This window comes from Streptopelia decaocto (assembly GCF_964273445.1).
Source record: "Streptopelia decaocto genome assembly, chromosome: 18".
NCBI lineage: Eukaryota > Metazoa > Chordata > Aves > Columbiformes > Columbidae > Streptopelia > Streptopelia decaocto.
The window spans coordinates 9926505-9946121 of NC_138673.1; the positions used below are offsets into that span (position 1 = coordinate 9926505).

Genomic DNA, 19617 nt, shown 5'->3' on the forward strand with positions numbered 1-19617 from the left:
ATCTGCAATGCTAAAAGCTTCCTTTGCTTCCACCTCCCAGTGGAACATCCCTGCTCAAGATCCTGCTGGGCATCTCAAGGGCGAGTGTGGCAGTTCAGGGTGGCCCATGGGACAAAAGGAAGGCGAGGGCTCGATGCACAGATGGATGGGGAAGGCACGGCTGAGGCATCCGAGCAGGCAAAACAGCCTGGGTAGTACCTCAGTTTCTTCTGGGCCTCAACATATTCAGAAGGCAGAGACCTCCGGTATCATTGCCATACCCAAAATAAAGATATGCCCAGTAAGTCACCCTTGTCAGTAACTATCTTAGCATTGACCTCTGAGTCAAAGAGAGGGACCTGTTTGTGAAGACACGTTTACCTCTGAGCTCTTCCCTTGTGACGGGAAGGGAAGGGAAGGGAAGGGAAGGGAAGGGAAGGGAAGGGAAGGGAAGGGAAGGGAAGGGAAGGGAAGGGAAGGGAAGGGAAGGGAAGGGAAGGGAAGGGAAGGGAAGGGAAGGGAAGGGAAGGGAAGGGAAGGGAAGGGAAGGGAAGGGAAGGGAAGGGAAGGGAAGGGAAGGGAAGGGAAGGGAAGGGAAGGGAAGGGAAGGGAAGGGAAGGGAAGGGAAGAGAAGGGAAGGGGCTGAGCAGCATGGCTGGGGCTGCAGCTCCTCAAGCTGGTGATGGCAGACAACGTCCCACTTTAATTTAAACCTTACAGCTTCAGGCATAAAAAAGGCTGTTCGAAAGCAGGAGAGGGGGATTACTAGAAAAAAAATTTCTCCTGTTGAAAAGGCACGATAATTCCCTTTGCCTACACTAGGCACACAATGTTTCTTTGAACAGGAGATTCTGAGCTAAGAATAGGCAAGCCCTGTTTCATGTGAACACCTCGGGAAGGCCTTTCAGTGTCTGTCACTGCCTCGCCGTGCGCACAAAGGGAGCTGAACCCTCTCAACACCAGCAATATTCCAGCAGACCCAGCCCAGCAGGGCAGGCTGGACAGGGGAAGCACAGAACAGCTCAGAACGGGGCTCGTCTCCTCACGGCGGCTCCCCCAAGACCTTGGTTGGCTGAGGAGCAGTGCTCATAGCAGAGCTCATAGTGCTCAGCACAGCACGGAGCCATCGGTGTCCCCTCTGTACCCTCGTTCTGCTTTCTCCAGGTGGGATTTACTGCAGCCCCCTCGACGTGGAGGGTTTCAAACTGCACTGAGCGCAGCAGCAGCACTGGTTCCGCCGTGCACCTGTAAAGCCCTCTGTGCTTTCAAGTGTAAGCAGTTTTTCTCCCTACATCTTACCCTCGCAATCAGGATCAGTGGGGATTCTTACAACAGGATGTTTTCTATTAATTTAAACAAATAATTCCCCAAACTGCTTCTGCCCACAAAACCCACCAGGAGCACGCTGCATTTCTATGACTTTGTGAGCACATTTAACAGTTTTTCTTTCCCCTCTGCTTCCATGTGAAGCTTTCCTGGGGGTAGTTGATGGCAATCATTCAGTGGCCAGAAATACAAAGCCTGAGTGCCTGGCTGTGACTACTCAGATCAGAAGTAGTGCCTGTGATTGTTTTTGTTACAATTAAGGAAAAGCATAGTGGGGTTAAACACCACTAACAAAGAATTTAAATATAGCCACAATTAAAAGTTTGCAATTTGCTCGACATCAATATTTGCTCCAGTGAAATTCAGGTCCTTGAGTGTTCACAGCAATTAGACACAAAGGGGACCAGGGCTTAAAAATATCTGATAAAGTGCTGAGAAATGTGTGGGCCACACAACTACCACCAGCTCCACCAGAGGATGCTCATGGGCAATCTGGTATCTCTCCTGGTTCATCAGGACCCAGCCCTGCAGAGCTCCAAGGGACATTTTGCTTGGTCACTGGGATATTTTGGCTTTGGGGTTTGCCCTTGGAATCCATTTCTACCTTCTCAGTCTAAAAGTTCATCCTACAGAAAGTACAGAAAACACACCATGGACACACATGGTCGAAACCAACAAAGACAACTTAAGCAAGGCAGAGTTTTGAGATTTCTGTGTCTTGGGCTTAACATAAGATCTGCCTTTACAGCCTGCTTAGCTCTACACTCCGTGCTAACGCCAGAACCTCAGTACCCTGCACCACGGTGCCTCAGCACCCTCCCCGCAGCGCACGAGCGGGACGCACCGCAGAAGCTGCAGCAAGCAAGAGGAGCCCAATTCCTCGCTGCGAGATGAGCTGCAGCTGCCTGCGCACTGAGCCTGTCCCAGGCCCGCCGGCCTCCGCACACGGCTGCCATGCGTTCGCAGCCAACCACCAGCAGAGCCGCTGGCTGAGAAGCGGAACCGAGCTGCAGAACATTGCCCCAGCGAATGCAGCGTGAAGGGGGGAGGAGATTTCAGGACAAAGCAGCTGTTCCCCAGGCAGGTAACAGTTCTCATCTTCCAGCTGACCTTGTCCAATTAAGCTTGCACACAGTAATAGAGCAGTGGGCAGCATGGGCCGGCCAAACAACCCCCAAGCAACAGAGGGAACCGAGACCAGCAAGAAGAAAAAATGGAGAAAGAACGGGGGGGCAGAGAGCATTATAAAGGGGCTACTAAAAATAGTATGCAATTATTTACAAATATTCTAGAAATGTAGGAAACAGATGAGACCAAATGCACGTCCCATTTATATCATGAGTGCTTTGTGCTGCTTGTCGAGGACAGTCATTCATTTCTAGCAAACCAGATTCTGAAAACCATTTCATAAAATGTACTGATGGATTCTCAATGAAGCGAGACTGGACCCCATTGCCCAGCCCCACCAAAAATAAAATAAGGAAAAAGATGTTTGGAAACAAAGGAGAAAAATAGCTGTGGTACCAGGCTGGGAACCCAGCGCGGAGCGACAGTGGCACCCGGCGGCCGCGGGGACTCACTGCGCACCGGCCAAAAATCAAATATTGTCCCCAGTACCCTCCCCTGGGTCCTGCTGCCGATGAAGAAGCATGGGAACTGACTAACCTGACGGATGATAATCAAGTTTGTTTGTTAAGGTGATCTCAGCACACACCAGGAGGCGTGAGCCTTCTACAGGACAGGGGCAGCTGATGCTTTTGGTTGCAGTCATGAGAAATCTGTTCTGAAAAATCCTGGCTGAACACCAAGGGATGTCAGCTCTAGCACTGCCGTATCAGTTGCATCCGTACGTGCATCTTGGTCTTCTCAGTCAAAAAAACACACGCTAGAAAGATTTCACCTTCTGCAGTAAAGGCGGGTTGAGAGCAGAGCGTGACCGGGGCTGCAGGGCAGCGCTGAGGAGGGACACAGACCGTGCGGCTGCTCTTTATTAAAATTCCCAATAATTGATTATTCTGTCTGGAATTTTATCTGTTGGCAGGCTCAGCATTCCACTAGAACTGAGGTTCTAGAGGAAAGTTACTACACTAGCTCAACTTAGAAAATATGTGAAAACTGTATCATAACTTAAATGAATCCAAACTGCAGAAACTACTACCCACAGCTCCTGAGGTTTTAAATAACTTAGGAGACAGAACTAGGCAATGCAGGGGTTTATCTTCAATAATTTGTGCTTATTTGAGGCACTGGGACTCTCCCTTTCTCCACTAATTCTATTGCAAGTTTTCTTTGCCGAGACAGGATGCGGCCCCTCAGAAACCTGCGATTCCAAAGGCGCCCGAACCCGCGATCTGACCTGTTCGGATGGGAGGTGGGAAGCATGAACTGGAACTCCACCACACAGGTGTTATCCCTCAGCTGGCGATGCTGGACGCTGTTTAACTCATAGGCAATATACGCCCTTCGAACATATACCTGGTTAGAGAGAAACTCATCAGCTTAACTGTGCTTCCTCAGCGGAAAGAAGACAAATGATACACCAGAGACCTCAAAAATGTTAAACACCAAACAAACGCCTCCAGATTAATATCTAGTTAGAACTCTAATTCAATCAGAAGAATTTAAGGTTATAATTTGAGGAAGGCCAGGCTGGCAGGACACAACCATCAGCACACGGCCCAGGACAGGCCAACCACATTCTGACAGCAGCTTCACTTTCAATCCTTTCAACCCCCTAAGTCGTCTTCGAGCAAAGAGGACAACTTGAATCTGGAATGTCAGTCCATTACCAACGTTACTGCTGTTAAATGCCACATTCCACACAACCTGCGGCTCCCTTAATCCTGCAAGGTAATAGTGCTCAAAACAAACCAACCAACCAACCACATACACACCCAAAACAAGCAAAACAACGAGGAAAAATTTCAAACATTTCATTTTCAATGGGAATAAACTCACCTCCAAAGCTGCCATTCTCACCACCTGGTTACTGTGGTAGAAGAAGTTGGGCAGCACATCAAAGATGGATGTCTCGGACAAAATGAGTTTCTAGAAGAGATCACATTAAGCAGTTTTAAAGAGAAAGGCCTGTCGGGCAAACAGAGTCTGGCAAAAATCAAAAACCCCAAATCAAGCCTGACTAGTTTTGATTTCCATGCTTTTCCTGTTGCTCATCAAGGATTACAACCTTTTTATATTAAATTGCAGAATATTCTCAAGTTGAAAAGGACTCAGAAGATCATCAAGACCAACTTCCTGCTCCTTGTGGGACTACCTAGAAATAAACCATATGACTACAAACGTTGTCTAGATGCTCCTTGAACTCTGCCAGGCTTGGGCTGTGACTACCTCCCTGGGGAGCCTGTTCCAGTGACCAAGCTCTCGGTGAAGAACCTTTTCCTAATGTCCAATGTGCACTTCCCCTGATGTGGCTTCATTCCGTTCCTCGTGTCCTATCTGGTCACCAGACAGGGGAGATGGGGTCCTGCCATCGCTGCCCACCTCCAGGAAGGTGTAGCCTGCGATGAGCTCATTCTGCTATCAGCATAGGAATGGAAACAGAAATGAGAGGGAAACCAGAAATCTGAACAACACAATTTAAAGCCACAAGGACCTTGGGACTACGGGTGAGACTTAATACTGAAACATTAAGCTCAGGGAGAAGGAAGCAGGGAAACGAGAAGTTTGGTAGATACCTGCAGGTTCTCAATGCAGAACTGGTGTCCATACATGTCAATGGCGGACAGAAAGATGGACTCCACCTGGTTGTGACGCAGCTCGTAGGACGGCAAATGGGAAGCAATGAGAACCTGGCAAACAGCAAACACCAAGTGTCAGCGAGAGGAGCTGCGCTGGGCCATGGGCAGGAGGCTCCGGCTCCAAGGTAGCAAGAGTTTGCTCCATCCCAGAAGAGGCGACTGGTTCCTCCTGTGAATCCTGTGGCCCCTGGGTGATCCTGCAAACTCCCTCCCCTCCCCAACCTCATTTGTGTATCTGCTCGGTTTGTATTACTGGCAATTCCCCACGGAGAAAAGGAACAGCTTCAATCAAGTTCCATCAGTGCATGTGATTTAGCGCTGCAGAGCTGCTAGTCCTGGGGATTGCCTGACCAGCTGTTAATTGGAAAGCGGATCTGGCAGCGGCAGCTGTGGGGAGCCCAGCAATGGAGCTGCCTTCACCGTGGCAGCACAGCAACCACGACACGCTGGGGCCAGGCAGGAAATGCCCAACATGAAGGATACAGAGATAGGAAGGGGAAGCAGCTTGCAGGGGAAAAATGAAGTGAAAAAGTAACACAAAGCCATACACAAGGACTGCAGCAGCATCCCCAGCATGCCACTGGGAGGTTCAATCACTGAATGGTTCAACAACACAAATGCAATCCTGAAGGAAACATAAGGTCACTGAGCAGCTTCAAACACCCCATTCATGTTCAACAGCCAAGCTCTGAAATAAAAGGAGAGATCCTCCAAGTGTCAGGTTTCCTGTGAAGACTTAGAATGGAGATGGGGATGTGGAGTGAGAGGAGTGATGGGACCACAGGGCTTGTGCTGCCATGAAACGACTGCGCCCCCTCGCTCCTCCCCGCTTACAGACTAACAGCTACAGAGGCGGCTCACGATGAGAGCTGCGTGGATATCTGGCATTCAAATTATCTGCACTAGGCTCCTGGAAATGACAGGATGAAGATTTTCCAAATATTTTCAGGTTACAAAAATTGTCAAAAAAGCAACTCAAAATCTAGAAAAAAACCCTGCAAAAGACCATAATACTGCTTTGCAATAACTCCTTAGTAGTTTGCAAAGGAACACCTGGTTCTCATGTAACTTTCTGTCCCATTCTCTGCACATATATTCACAACTGTAAGGTGGCTGATGAGCCCGGATGGCAGGTCCTGGCTGTTTGCTGTGCTTGGGGGGTTCACAGGTTAAAAAGCCAGAAGGAGCCATAGGAACCACACATCTCAACTTCCTCCATCACACAAACCATAGGCCACTCTCCATTGACTCCTATTTGAGCCAGAGAAAACTTTTTCAAGGAGCGGGGACAAAGGAATATAATCTGAACTCCAAATTTTACAGCGATTGAGAATCCACTGCGATCTTTGTTAAGACTGTCACAACGGTTAATCGCTGGTTAATTAGCTTCATTGTTAAAGGGCTGCTCACAGTAACCTACTCTTCCCATTTGCATAAACATGGAGAGATAAGAGCGGGAGCAGTGGGTATTGACCGGAGCGGGAAGGGCCGGGAGCAGCGGGGCCGCAGCGGCCGTACCTGGCGCGCTCGCAGGGCCACCTTCGCGTTCGTTGTCTTGCTGAGCTGGGTCAGCTCCGTCAGAATATTAATCAGCTCATCTGTCAAGGTGGGGTCACGGCCACACAGCTGGTCCTAAAACAGAGAGAAATGACAACGTTTAGAACAGAGTAAAACCATCTTCTGCCCTCCGACAAAGGAGTTTAAACCTGAAACACATGCGCCCACGCTCTCGGGCGCCGGAGCACGTCACCTCCGGAGGTCCCTATCCAACTTAACCCCCAACTCTGTGCTGACAAGTGTACAACTATTAGACTCTCAATAATTTTACACATGTAAATAAAAGTACAGAGGAAAGAAGGCACTGGCACCATCACCCATTTTCTTATTTGTAGCATGTGTTTTGGCACCCAAACACGTGAGAAACACCAACTGGTCAAAGAGACTCCAGTGAAACATTTTCCCAAAAAGTTGTTCCCAAAGAAAGTTCTGTAAATGTATCCACTCTGGGTCACTGTGTGAATTCACAGAGAATAATTCAAGAACTGACTTTGTCATATTTGAAATACCAATTCCTGAGAGTTGTAACGTTACTGCTCAAGGTAATAAAAACCCCATCGGACACAGGACATGTGCTGTGCTACAAGTGATCCTGTCCCGTCAAGGCTAGGATGGGCGCACAACAGTCAGTTCAGTACATAAAATGAACATACAGCTTCAAATCACACTATATTTCAACAAATACATGAAGGATGAAGTAGTTCCCCTCCTGCCTCAAACGCCTGCTAGCTAAAAAAGTGAATGATGGCAGCATAACGCTATTACTAAAACCATCCTCAGAGGCCCTCATTAATAACAGATTCCTCGGGATACATCAATTACAGCAACATAAGCATCCTGGTATTTTGACATGACGTTTGCCCTTGGAGGCCAAACTTAAACCACCTCAGGTAAGGAGCGTGGCAACCCAGAAAACGCCACGGACTTTGCCATGATTCTGCCCAACGCGCCACGGGATCCCTCAGACACGAATAGTGATGTGAGGCAGAAGAGGAACGACGGGCTTTTGGTTAACAGGGTGACCTGAACTCAGCAGACGCTGATCCCGAGCGCTGCCATAGGTGACACCATCGCCCTGCTCAGGCCCACACTGTCAGTGTGAGGGCAGACGTGTGCAAGGCCTCAGGCACCTCGGGCAAACGCTGCCGGTGTCGCCCATTTCATCTCTTCCACCGCGTGCAGGGTGGTCTTCTCCACTATGTTTTATGCTTTAGCAAACAGGGATGGCAGCCGACTGTGGTGGAAAGAGCGACCGCGCAGGAAGGAGAAAGGAAAACCCCTCGGCGTTTCTCCGCGCTCCCCTCGCTCCCTCAGGCAGCCATGGCGGCCAGCGCCAGGCCTCTGCCTCCGAGACGGGCTGCACCGAGGTGAAAAACCAGACAAAAAGTTCCAGTCCCATTTTAGCAAGAAATAATCAGGATGACAACAACAAAATAAAGCAGGTAGCTGGCGCTTTCGCCCGCGCTGATTGGCAAAGGCAGCGAGCAAAGCCTCAAACCAGCTCTTTGACAAGGCCCAACGCCTCCCCGGCACCCCCGTGTAATTACACACTTGAGTGACTGGACTCTGAAGAAAATTGAAGGCCTGAGCTGCGAACAGCTGCCATTTTCTCTCTCCATCACGCCAGCATGATTACTTGAGAAATGAACAGCCCCGGCTCAAAGCTACTCCAGAATTCTCAGAGGAAATATGGCTCCGTGTTCAAATAATGAGATTCTTAAGGCAAGCGTTACTTACAATCACACCACACACCAAAACGGGAAAGAAAGGAAAAAAAAGGATAGCCAGAAAGAAAGAACTCCAGGGTCCTTATATCTTACAAATTAGAATTTAAGAAACCCAGTCTCAACCTAGGACAATTATGACTCTTTTTCTGCTTTTGAGAGTTATTTTGTGGATGGCTACTTTGGACATGTTTTTGGCAGCATGAGACCTCGTTATGTTTAAGAATGGGGAGAGTGATATATAGTATTGTAATGAGTCTGTTAAGAAGCAGGATACCTAACCCTAGTCTGTTGGAAATCATGTTACAGCCAAATCCATCCTGCCTTGAGGAGGGTGGACACTCATTCTGCTTCAAAGCGTTATGTGGGACAAGGATTTTTTCAGGCTTTTTAGGAAATAAGAAAAAAGAGACATGACTCAATTGTTTTTTAATTATTTTTCCTGGGAATGTAATTTACTGCGAGTTTTACCCATTAGAGTGGGACTGAAGTTAATGAGAACTGAGATTTTTCATGGAGTAACAAGGCAGAGGAACATGAGAAGGTGTCGGCAGGTCCTGGCACGAGGATTCACTGGTGTTCCTAGGGTGGAATCTCCACCCGTCCAAGAGGAATTCCTGTCCCAGGAGGTTCCCCGCTCCGCAAGCTCCCTGGAAGCCACACGGGGCCAGCGGCCCGGTCTGGAGGGACCAGCTTTGAGACACCGAGTCCCGCTCAGATTCCACGTGCAGCCCCGAGTAGGGCAGACTGAAAGCACCTCTGCAGAGCGGCCATCAGACTATAACCAGGAGGAAGCGAGAGCCACTGCCAAGCCCATAGAACCAAACGACAGCTCATCGAGGAAGAGCCTGTGAAACCACTCTACGTGGGCTGGCTAATGCCACTCACTACCAGAAAGTCACCCTCATTAGTTGTGAAGGACCATAAAAAAGTTGCTATTATGAAATTATTACCACAAAAAATATCCGCTTTTTGTGCTGGTTGTACACTGCTTTGCTTTCCAAGCAACTCCAGTTTCAGTACCATGAGCTATATAAAGACAGCACCTCTCCAAGACCCCAGAAGATGATGCAGCAAACTAAAGCAAGTATAAAGTCACAGGACAGCATCTGAAAGTTGGCCGCTAACACCCTCCCAGTGCCAGAGTTAAATCTGCATTCTTATCTCCCCACAAATGCTCATGAATCACTTGCATAATCAGGCTCCATTGCACTGGGATGGGCAGCCAGGGTGGCACAGCCACCAACCAGAAGGTGCCCAGACACCAAGCGGAGCAGCACGTTCTGGGTCTCTAAGACCAGCTGAGACGTGTGAAGAAACTCCACAGTGCTGCTGCCACTTTCGCTCCCATCTTCAAGGGTGAGAGCTGTCGATTCAGTACCTTTCAAAGCACCAGACTTACAAGAAGCAAATTTCTAGAGCACCAAACGACAACTTACAATGAGCATCGTAACGAGCAGGTTCTTCTTGGTGACCTGAGCATGTGAGAAGATGTAGTTCAATACAGCGTTCATGTCACTTTTGTTCTCTTCCCGAAGGGTAAAGACACACTTGTCATAGTGACCTGCAATCAGAAATGCACGTTTCCAGTCTGCTCACCTCGGTGTCAAAGAATACAAGTTACTAAATCTGGTTTTCTACATATATGCTTTGAGAATCTGCTTTGCCTGGTCCACACAATCAATTCTGGGAAGGAATTATTTCCACACACCCCTCCTCCACCTGCAAACTTTAAGGATTCTACTTGTATTAAAACAGTTTCAATAACAACTCCTTTGTGAGCAACAGAAAGAGAGAAATAGTGAGCTCAGTCTTTCATTCAAATGACAACCAGGATAAAATAGGAGCAAAAAGACTTGCAGCATCCTCTGCTACCAGCAAATCGAAGTAGAACTGAATGTGCAGTACCACTAGGTCAGTGCAGCCGGTGGAGCAGGACAAGAGAACAGTGGAGTGAAATCTGAACTACCTGTAAGAACTAGAGCCCGAAAATCAGCCAGTCCTGCACTGCCACCGTGTGCCCGGACACAGCAGCACAAGGGATTTCCTTCAGTTCTCAGTTTCAGGCTGCGGTTTGAAGTTTGTTCTTACAAACAGTGAACAGCTTCCTGGTATTTTACAGCAGGTGCAAATAACTCATTTTCTTTTCCTTTTGTTTACTGCACTTGATTTTCTTACTGCAGAATTCAACAAATCGGCAAGATAGAACTAAAGAGCATGGTGAATTTAAACATCTTTCTGATTCTGATTTTGTGCAGATGCTAAGAAATCAGAAAATAAAAATCAGGCTTCCAATATGAAACCTCTACAAAAACCAGGCTCAGACTGGCAGACCCTCAAAACAAAACAACCCTGCGGAGCCTCGCCTCACCATAAAGTCAGGCTCATCTTTCCTGGAGCGGGACCAAATGTGGTTCTTTCAGAAATCAAATCCTCGATGCGCTGAGAGACTCACCGTGCTGAAACTGCGTCTCCACCTTGAGGTACTGCCGGAGCAGATCCATCACCACTGCTTTCATGTGACCCCGGATACCACTGCGGTACCTGCAGAAACAAATACGTCAAACCCAGCACCGAGTGAGACGGGCACGGCCCTGCTTCTCAAGACCTGCAAGCGAGTAACGCTCAACACAAGTGGCAGAACCAGCCTGTTTGCGTACAGAAAGAAGGGTACCTGGTCCTGAAAAACATGGGACAACCCAGTTGTTACGTGAATACATAACCCCTGCCATTACTGTTGTGGGGTAGCATGGCTCACGTTTTGCATCAAAATATCCTTTTTCTTCTAAAAACCCTCAAAACTCTAGACTCTGAAAGCCATGACACGCCAGCGGCTCGATGAAATGGCCAAGATGTCATCAGTGTCAGGCCAGAAGTTGAGTCTATCTCCCGTTTGGCAAAGGGAAAAGAGGAAGGATCTGTGTGCGCCTCCCACCGGCAGCCACACGCCGAGCTCCCTGAAGGACACGCAGGCTTATTGCCTGGGATTTCCACCCCGGGAACGGCTCACCTCTGCACCAGCTGCACAATGCTCTGCGTGTTCATGAAGAAGACTTCACGCTCCGATTTGCGGTTCAAGGTGGCCGCGTGGCTATCCAAGATGTTGGCAATCTGAAAGAGAGCAAACCCGTGACCATCCCGCTCCTGGGGGATTATCCGGCTGAACAACCAGCAGAGAAGCTGAGAACTTCTAGACACACCAGAGCAGAGCTCCAGCTGAGGCCAAACCTTAAATTGCTAAGAAAGTTAATGACCTGTCAATGATACAAAAATCAATGCACAATATCGTATACTGGAGAGATCATCTTCCAACAGCTCATTACCTGATCAGGCTTCCTCTAGTCACAATCACTTTTTTTTAAGGTTACGCTGACATTGCAAATTGCACTGCAGCACAGGTACCAGGCAAAAAGCAAGTAAATAAATGCCCACAAGGCCACTGATATGATTAAACTGCTTCCAAACTCCCTGTTTAAAGCTATACTGAGCAGGGAACACACATGCTTCAGCACAGGTGAAGGAGGCAAGCCTTCAAGCTCAAGTGATACAGGTAAGTATCTTTCTTCATGAACAGCCTATGTTCAAAAGCATCTTTCAGGTCCAACTAAGCTCCAGATAACTTAAAGGAATTTTCTATCTCTCTGCCCCAAGACAAACCAACTTTTATTCCTGAATATAAATGTGCTTAATCACCTGTTGGCTGGGAAACTGGCAAAGGACTGATGTGATGTTGCTGGCATATTGGGCCATCTCCTTCTTGATGGACTTCTCCACATTGGGTGGGATCCGTCCGGAAACACTGGTCATGATGTCCTGAAGTTCCAGCAGAGGCAAAGATGGATCTCTCAGTGTCTTCATTAGTCGCTCAACCCAGCCTTTCACCTGGAGACACGTCAGTGTAGAGACAAGCGTGAAGAAAAGAATGAGCAGCAAGAAGGGAGAAAAAGAAAGGCTTTTCATTGAGGTCTTTGTCAATACTGTTCTGTCACGCAGCCAAATCAGGGACTGAAAGAGAAAACCGGGTACCTTGCTGCTGAAGTAGGGCTCTGGCAGGCAGTACCCGTTCATCACATTGACCAGGTTATCTAGGACGTAATGGAAGATGCGATGGAGCTTCTCGCCTCGCAGTGCCGTGCTCTGGATCTGCGGCAGGGTACCCGTGTGCAGCTCAGCCTGGAAACACGAGGAACAGCAGTGTCAACAACCCTCCTCCAGGCATCAGCCACGGGGGAACCCCCTGTCACCCTCATCTGGGGGCTCCGATTTAACTTGGAAGAATCCCCAGAGTGGAAAAAACACTTGGTTGAGAAATAGAAAAGTTAAGAGCTGGATCTCTAACAGTTCTATGTTGTGTACACCCACAAAATAAGCTTCCAGCCTCCCTCCCAAATACATTACAGTTGATCTCATTGTTTAGATCCAGGATGACCAAAAATCTCAAAGAAAAGCACAGGAAAAGCCAACAGTTTAGTGCTGACAATCACTTTCCACCCCCTGCACAACCACCTCCCATGATTTTCAACTAGTTATTGCTAAAGGAACAACAGAATCTCTTCCACCACCACCAGATACATCCCAGCCCGTCACCCCTAAATGAATAAATCTCTTTGCCTTTCACCCTAAATAGGATGCATGGCCTAGGCTCTTTTTTTGTATTTCCAGATGTACTACAACAGCTTTCACAGGGGCTGACACTCTTGGGGCTGGGATATCAACTCCCACCCAAGGAGGGTCAGTTGAAGAAGAATACATGATAAAAACAAGTTAAATAAACTTGCATAGGAACAGAACAGAGAGAAGACTCTGGCCAGCTTCCACTATGCCAGCCAGCTGTGTACCCGCAATAGGACTGAGGTACAAAAAGAACAGGCATGGTACGTGAGCTTAGCTTGAATCAGAGAAAGAGACAATCATCTGAGTCCTAGTCCTCATGTGAGACAAATAAATGGCAAAGCGACAATTCCAGTACAATGCTCAGATCTGAAATTGGTTCAGTACACTGGACCATATTGTATCTCTCTGCACATCGCTCCCCTATTAAAACCACAACAAACATCTGCATTCCCTGCAACTCCTCACCTGCTGAACCCTGCTGGGATCATCCAGCTGGAGCTTGGCAATCACACAGCCTGGATCCAACACCGCCCCTGGGCGTTTGACATAATGGATGCAGCCTGATTCTCCTGCTGTTAGTGTCATCACCATTTTCATCACCTGTAGCAAGGAAAACAGGTTACACACTCAGCTTCCATGGTTCCAGTTTGGTGAGCCAGCAGCCAGTGTCCTCCCACAGCCAAACTATCCTGCACGAGCACTTTTTGTGCTCAGGCTTTCCCAAAGGCTGAACAGCACACACGTTAGGAATTAAACCCCAGACACTAGAGCGAATGGTAGAACAAATCAGCAAAACCAAAGCAGCACAGCAGGAAGCCGTCCTCAGGAACGTCACTGTTCCACAGTGCCTGGACAACAGGTACTCAAGAGGGTCCCACGTCCAACACAACCACCAAAGCAGATACAATTTACTGCTGCATTCTAAAGCTTGCAAGTGTGACAGCCGCTCTCCAAAGCCACAGCGACATGTCCACTTTCAGCAGGGGGAACCGGGACCACTTTCCAGAGGTCACGGCTCTCAGACCGCTCTTCAGAGGTGCTTCCTTAGACCAACCATGGAAGCTCTTGCCTTTGGAGTGGAAACGCTGCATATGTGGGGAGGCAGCCCAGTTTTACCACTGCTGTACTACACACCACAACTGGGAACACAGGAATTGGTTCCTTCTTAGCCACGGCTCTGTTGCAGCATAAAAGCACTTACATAAAATATCTGGATCTCCAGCTTGATATTTTTCTCCTACACATTGTCCCCAACTGCTTAATTGCCCCTCTGTCAACACATCCTCCCCTCCGTCAAGTCTGTTCTGAGCCGTGCACTCCTACACAGCCTCTCGCGCTTTCCTCACACCGATGCAGAAATTGTTCACGCTCCTCCTCTCTAAGAGTTAAGTAACTTCCAGGAGAGAAGGGAGGAGCGACACTTATCATCTGATCAACAGAGAAATGATCAGGTCATCAGAGAAGTCTTCATTTGTTACTTAGTCCTGGCATATACCTCTGCTTCTGAGCCTGGGTTAGTACTAAGCAGTGGTCAAGATGATAACCACGGTCTCACTCCTGAGAAGTTTTGCATATCACTTGGTATAGTGTCATTAACGCTCAAATTTCAGCTGTTCAGTAATTTCCTCCTCACCCCATCACTCTCACTGCTGATTCCTGCATGAGTCCAGGTTAAAACCCACACAAAATTTGGGAAGGAAATACTGTGAATCATCCCTCATGCTCAGCTCCCAGTTCCAAAGCATTCAAATGGGCAGATTCAGCACCTACAGCCAAGTCGGTTCTTTGAGACTCTTTTACCTCTATTTCTGCAAAGCACTGGCCTGCAAACACGTGTCCCCCATCCTCCACCACATACTGGATCAGCTTCCCAGCCGACGGTGAGCGCAGAATAGAGGGATCGTTTTCCTTCTCAAACACACAGGTCTTGTTACCTATAGTGATGCGATACCTGGGAAAGAACAGGACAAATCACCAGAACAGAATTTCGTGTGGAAATCATGGGAAGGGGAAAACCCATTCTCTCCTTGCCCGCTCTACTTCTCCATCTGTCACAGAACAGACACCAGTGGTTCCCAGGCCAGAAACCCAAGATTTACTGACCTTGTGGCTACGATCCCTGCAGAGCATTCTGAGGAAATGCACTAAAATAGTGTATCTTGGATCTAATTCTATGGAGGCTGTAGAGTTTCATCGATTTTAGGATTTTCAGGCTCTTTTTTCTTAATAATCTGAAAGGGCACTTTTAAGGAACCAGCAGGAGAACATGGACTCCGCAGCGGAACACATTCAGATCTCTCCTCTAACAGTAGCCAAGACCTGTTCCCCAGGTGAAAGCAGCTTATCTCTTTAAACTCAACCATGATACATCCAGTAACCTCTTCCTAGGATACAACTCCATTCCCAACTGACCTTTGGGAAGCATAAAGTTACAGGTAACCCCAATTTTGGCTTGTATGTAAAACACTGATCTTAACAGGTTGTTTACCTGTCCACTTCTTCCTTCATGTAGGTGGTGTAGCTGCTGCCGTCGTAGGACAGGAGCAGCCCCCCGTCGCTCAGCCGGTGCACATCGACCTCCACGCACGAGCTGTTCATGATGACCACGTAGGAATTGGGCGACTGCCGGGTCACCTGCGGTAAAAACCATGTACAAAAGGTTTGAGATGGCCGAGCATTCAGCAGTCAGGAGATGCCAGAACTGACGCTCTCCATGGATCTTGATTTTTATCCTCTCTGCATTAACAGTACAGGTTTGATTACGCAATCATTTACCATTTCCTCACCCTGATCTACGTAAAAGTCAGTCGTGCACTAGAAATTAATAATGAATGGGATAATTAAAAAAAAGAGAGATTGTCTGACAGAGAAAGCAGCGAAATCTCTCCCTGGAAAAGGGATCCTGTCACAGGCGCTGCCGCCGAGCTCCTGTTTGGGTCAGTCATGTATTTCAGCTGCTGTTCAGTGCCTCTGTTTCCCATCAACGGGGCACCAAGATAAAAGAACAGAAGTTCAGAGGTGCAGAATACTAATAGTTGCAAAACTATATGCTCACACCATCAAAAACTTCACGGTAATAAATTTGCCCAAATAACCTAATTAAGATTGCACAGGCAATCTTAAGTCTAATATTTCCTAACTTTTGTATGCTTGGTTTCGCAACCTTTCAACAGTATTTCTAACACTGGTTTTCATACGCAGCAAAGAAAAAGCAACACTAAAGGGAAAAATTGCTACAAATTCCATCCTGCTGCTGAAACTGGGCTCCACCACCCAACAGAGCGGAGTCACATATTCAGAAACATCAACAGAGAGTTTTGGCAGCAAACGGGCACTAATCTTTGCCTATAACTGTGTATTCTCCACCACGTGCAGAACAGCTCTTGACCCTGAAGAGTTAAAACATTTACAGAGAAACACACAGATATTGCAACGGAAAGACATGACGGGATATCACCATAAGGGAGACTGGACTGATTATTTAACCCCACCAAAGCAGAGAAAATAAACCCTGTACAGGTTTAATTCCAATAATTACAAGTATTTCAAAGATTAAGCCCAAACCAGGTATTTCCAACGGAAAGTGGCAAGCAGGCGGGTTTCCACACTGCGCATCGTACCTTCAGCACGTATTTCCGTCCCTCGTAGATGAGTTCCACGTCCACCGTGTTCAGCAGGGTGTGAGCAGGCAGCACTTGGCCCCTTGAGGGAGAAGCACAAAACAAAACTTGCCTTCCAGAAGCCACCAAACGGATCTCAGGTTCAAAGATGCACAACGGACTGGACTTGAACAAAACTTATATACCAAAACTAATTACCCCATTCATCAGCGGTGTACCAGACCGGCTGGCGGCTTTACCTTTCGAGAGAGTGCAGGAAGTTGGAGACGCTGTTTCGGAAGCTCACGTCGGCCACGTGCAGGGCCCCGCACACCACTCCCAGCATCGTGTCCGGCCTTTCCGCCTGGAAAGCAAAGGCACATCGGACAGTTACAGCCCCTTTGGCGCAGACTCTTCTGGACACCCCCTTGAAGAATCAACAGCCTCAAAGCTGAGGCTCCACCTACATTTCCACTCTCATCTGTCCCAAACTGCAAAGCAGAATACTAGCCTTAATTCCCATGTGCACTAAGACGCTTTTCTGGCCAACTCGAAGACGACTTTTCCCTGACAGAAATGACCTGGGATTTTGATATAAATACAAATTAAGTGCAAATGTTTATCCATAAAGCTGTAAGTGGAAATTAAGCACTCCGAAATCCTTGTCCTCTGGCAACCAGCCTGCACCACGCTGGTCCCCCCTCCTCCTTCCCCTCCTCACTCCCGTTTTAAATGAGCAGCCGCACCTGAACTTTCTCAGCAATAAGCCGATCCAACCAGCCCGTGTCGATGCGGTTCTGCTGGAAGCTCTCTGTTTCCAGCAGTTTAATCAGGTACTCCACCGTGGTTCGGAAATCCCCGCGGATGGACAGCTCCTTCAAAGCCACCACCATGTTTCTGAAAGAGAAAAGAAATCCTGTGATCTGGCCCATACTAACGGTAACAGGCAAACTGGTAACTCCAGATAGTTCCCCACAAGCTGTTGGGAAAAAACAGGCTGAAGAAAACAACAGAAGAGCGGGTGCACTGGAGCAAGATCCTGTGGGACGTGCTTGGAAAGCAGGAATATCAATTTGCTTCCATGTGCTGGTGGTGTGAACAAGAGCAGCTCGGCCAGCGCCACCTACAAGCCCAGGAGGTCCCACTGGTATCAGCACCTGAGCACCCACCCCATATCAGAGGGATACAGCAGACAGACAGACAGACATGTCGCCGTCCCACACACAGTGAACAGAGGAAAGGCTCTGGATGCTCAGTCCTGCCTTGTGAGCGGGTGCTTTAACGTTCCTCACGCGTAAGGACACTCAGTGGTTTATAAACCATTAGAAGGCACCGGTGTAACAAGTCATCAATGTTTTCCTGTTAGAAGCCGTCCACCCGAACGCTTTCAAACGGGGACTCCAACACAACGGCCGCTGTATCACACCCCGGCAGCAAACACACAAGGCAGGAATGAAGCAGAAAGAAAAAAAACAAAGGGAAGTAGCAAAAAGTGTAGAAGTGTAGGTGCAACATAGTGGAATTGCAAAGCAAGACAGGGACAGAAGCCCGGCCATGATGTGGAAAACAAGCAAAGAGAGAAACTTCTCTTAAAAGAAGTAAGGAGATCTGTTTTAACCATGGCAGTTCAGATCAAAAATGAACAAAACAAGCAATTTCCGAGGTTCTACCACTATTCAGACTACTCACGAGATGGCTTCTTCACGGTTTTCTCCCCAAGAGAAGCAGTGACCAAATTGAGAGTCAGCAAATTCATGAAGCCCTCCTGCAGCAGCAACACTGAAATAGCCCCAGACATTCTTATTGCTGCGGAAATTCAGTTCCTGAACCGTACCAGAACTGGGCTTAAATCCCTGTAAAGACAGACAGACATTGCTATACATCCTAAAGAAACAGTAAATAATCCAGAATGAGGGAAGTAATTATAGTGTGATCAGTAACCACCGGATTTAAGACACTGACCTCGTCGGGATTCTCGCTGGTGATCCGAGCAGCGATGACGTGGCCGCGGGGACAGGGGACATGGGCTGAGTTCTCAAAATCGATAGATGCATCTCCCCATGGAGAAACACCATACATCACTCGGATATCCTTGATCCTGTGGAGGGGAATCCCCATGGCGATCTAAGGAAAAATAAGGATAATAATGAAAATAATAAAAGAAACCCACCACTAAATGAGTTTCTCTCCTCACAGAGAGATCTTTTAAAGAGCTGCAGTTCAAAAAGAATGAGCCATTACTGTCACCCACTGTCACGACTTTCCTTTGAAAAAGCAATAAGTCAAGACAAATTCTTGGTCACTTTGCCATGTCTATTCAAGCAGGAATCCAGGGAGGAAACATGGGGAGTTCTCTATCGCCTGTTTGCACCTGAGGACACAGGCCATATTTAGCAGAGCTCTCTAATACTTTCTTTATATTCTCCCCTCCGTCAGTACCAAGATCTGGCAATCTGCATAACGCCAGCGTGTGATCCAGTTTGAATGCAGAACCGCGGCTGCGGCTCAGACCAGAGTCCATGCCCGTTTTCCTGAGGCTGGGGCAGAGCAGGCCTGTCACGTCCCACGTTAACGCGGCTGCAGCTGCCGTGGCGGAGCAGCGCCGGCCGGGCTCACCTGCAGCTGCGCGGCCGGCAGGTTCACGTCCGCCACCATCTCGGTGCAGGGGTGCTCCACTTGCAGGCGGGGGTTCAGCTCCAGGAAGTAGAAGCTGCCGTCCTGGCTGTACAGATACTCCACCGTGCCCGCGCTCACGTACCCCACCATTTTGGCCAGCTTCACCGCGCACTAGGACACAGGAAAAAGCGTATCTGATTGCCAGGCCCCACGTTCGGTTCACCCATCACACCCACTTCAGGCTGGTTTGCACTTCTAAAACCTTCAAAAGCTTGCAACAGGCCCAAAAACTGCTCAAAGAAAAGCACGTGGCACAGGACTTTTGATTTCCAGGTTATTTACAGAGGGCAGAGTTTGAAGCAAATATTTACAATAGCATTGAAAATTCATAGAGCTCCCGCAGCTTGCTTTTCATATGACAATATGCATTTAAAACACCTTGTC

The 19617-nt window shown here is 48.1% G+C and overlaps 1 protein-coding gene across 1 annotated transcript in view; it reads right to left on the bottom strand.

The window, feature by feature from the left end:
- Positions 1–19617, bottom strand: part of ACACA (acetyl-CoA carboxylase alpha) — a 107764-nt gene that overhangs the window by 63275 nt on the left and 24872 nt on the right. The window contains exons 11-28 of the mRNA XM_082068792.1: positions 19174–19344; positions 18520–18681; positions 18247–18410; positions 17304–17454; positions 16818–16921; positions 16579–16660; positions 15447–15592; positions 14759–14909; positions 13424–13558; positions 12371–12517; positions 12038–12226; positions 11355–11455; positions 10800–10888; positions 9784–9908; positions 6582–6695; positions 5001–5114; positions 4264–4353; positions 3662–3780 (exon numbers count right to left, since the gene is read on the bottom strand). Of these exons, the coding sequence (XP_081924918.1) occupies positions 3662–3780; positions 4264–4353; positions 5001–5114; positions 6582–6695; positions 9784–9908; positions 10800–10888; positions 11355–11455; positions 12038–12226; positions 12371–12517; positions 13424–13558; positions 14759–14909; positions 15447–15592; positions 16579–16660; positions 16818–16921; positions 17304–17454; positions 18247–18410; positions 18520–18681; positions 19174–19344 (2354 nt within the window). The remainder of the gene's footprint in view (positions 1–3661; positions 3781–4263; positions 4354–5000; positions 5115–6581; positions 6696–9783; positions 9909–10799; positions 10889–11354; positions 11456–12037; positions 12227–12370; positions 12518–13423; positions 13559–14758; positions 14910–15446; positions 15593–16578; positions 16661–16817; positions 16922–17303; positions 17455–18246; positions 18411–18519; positions 18682–19173; positions 19345–19617) is intronic.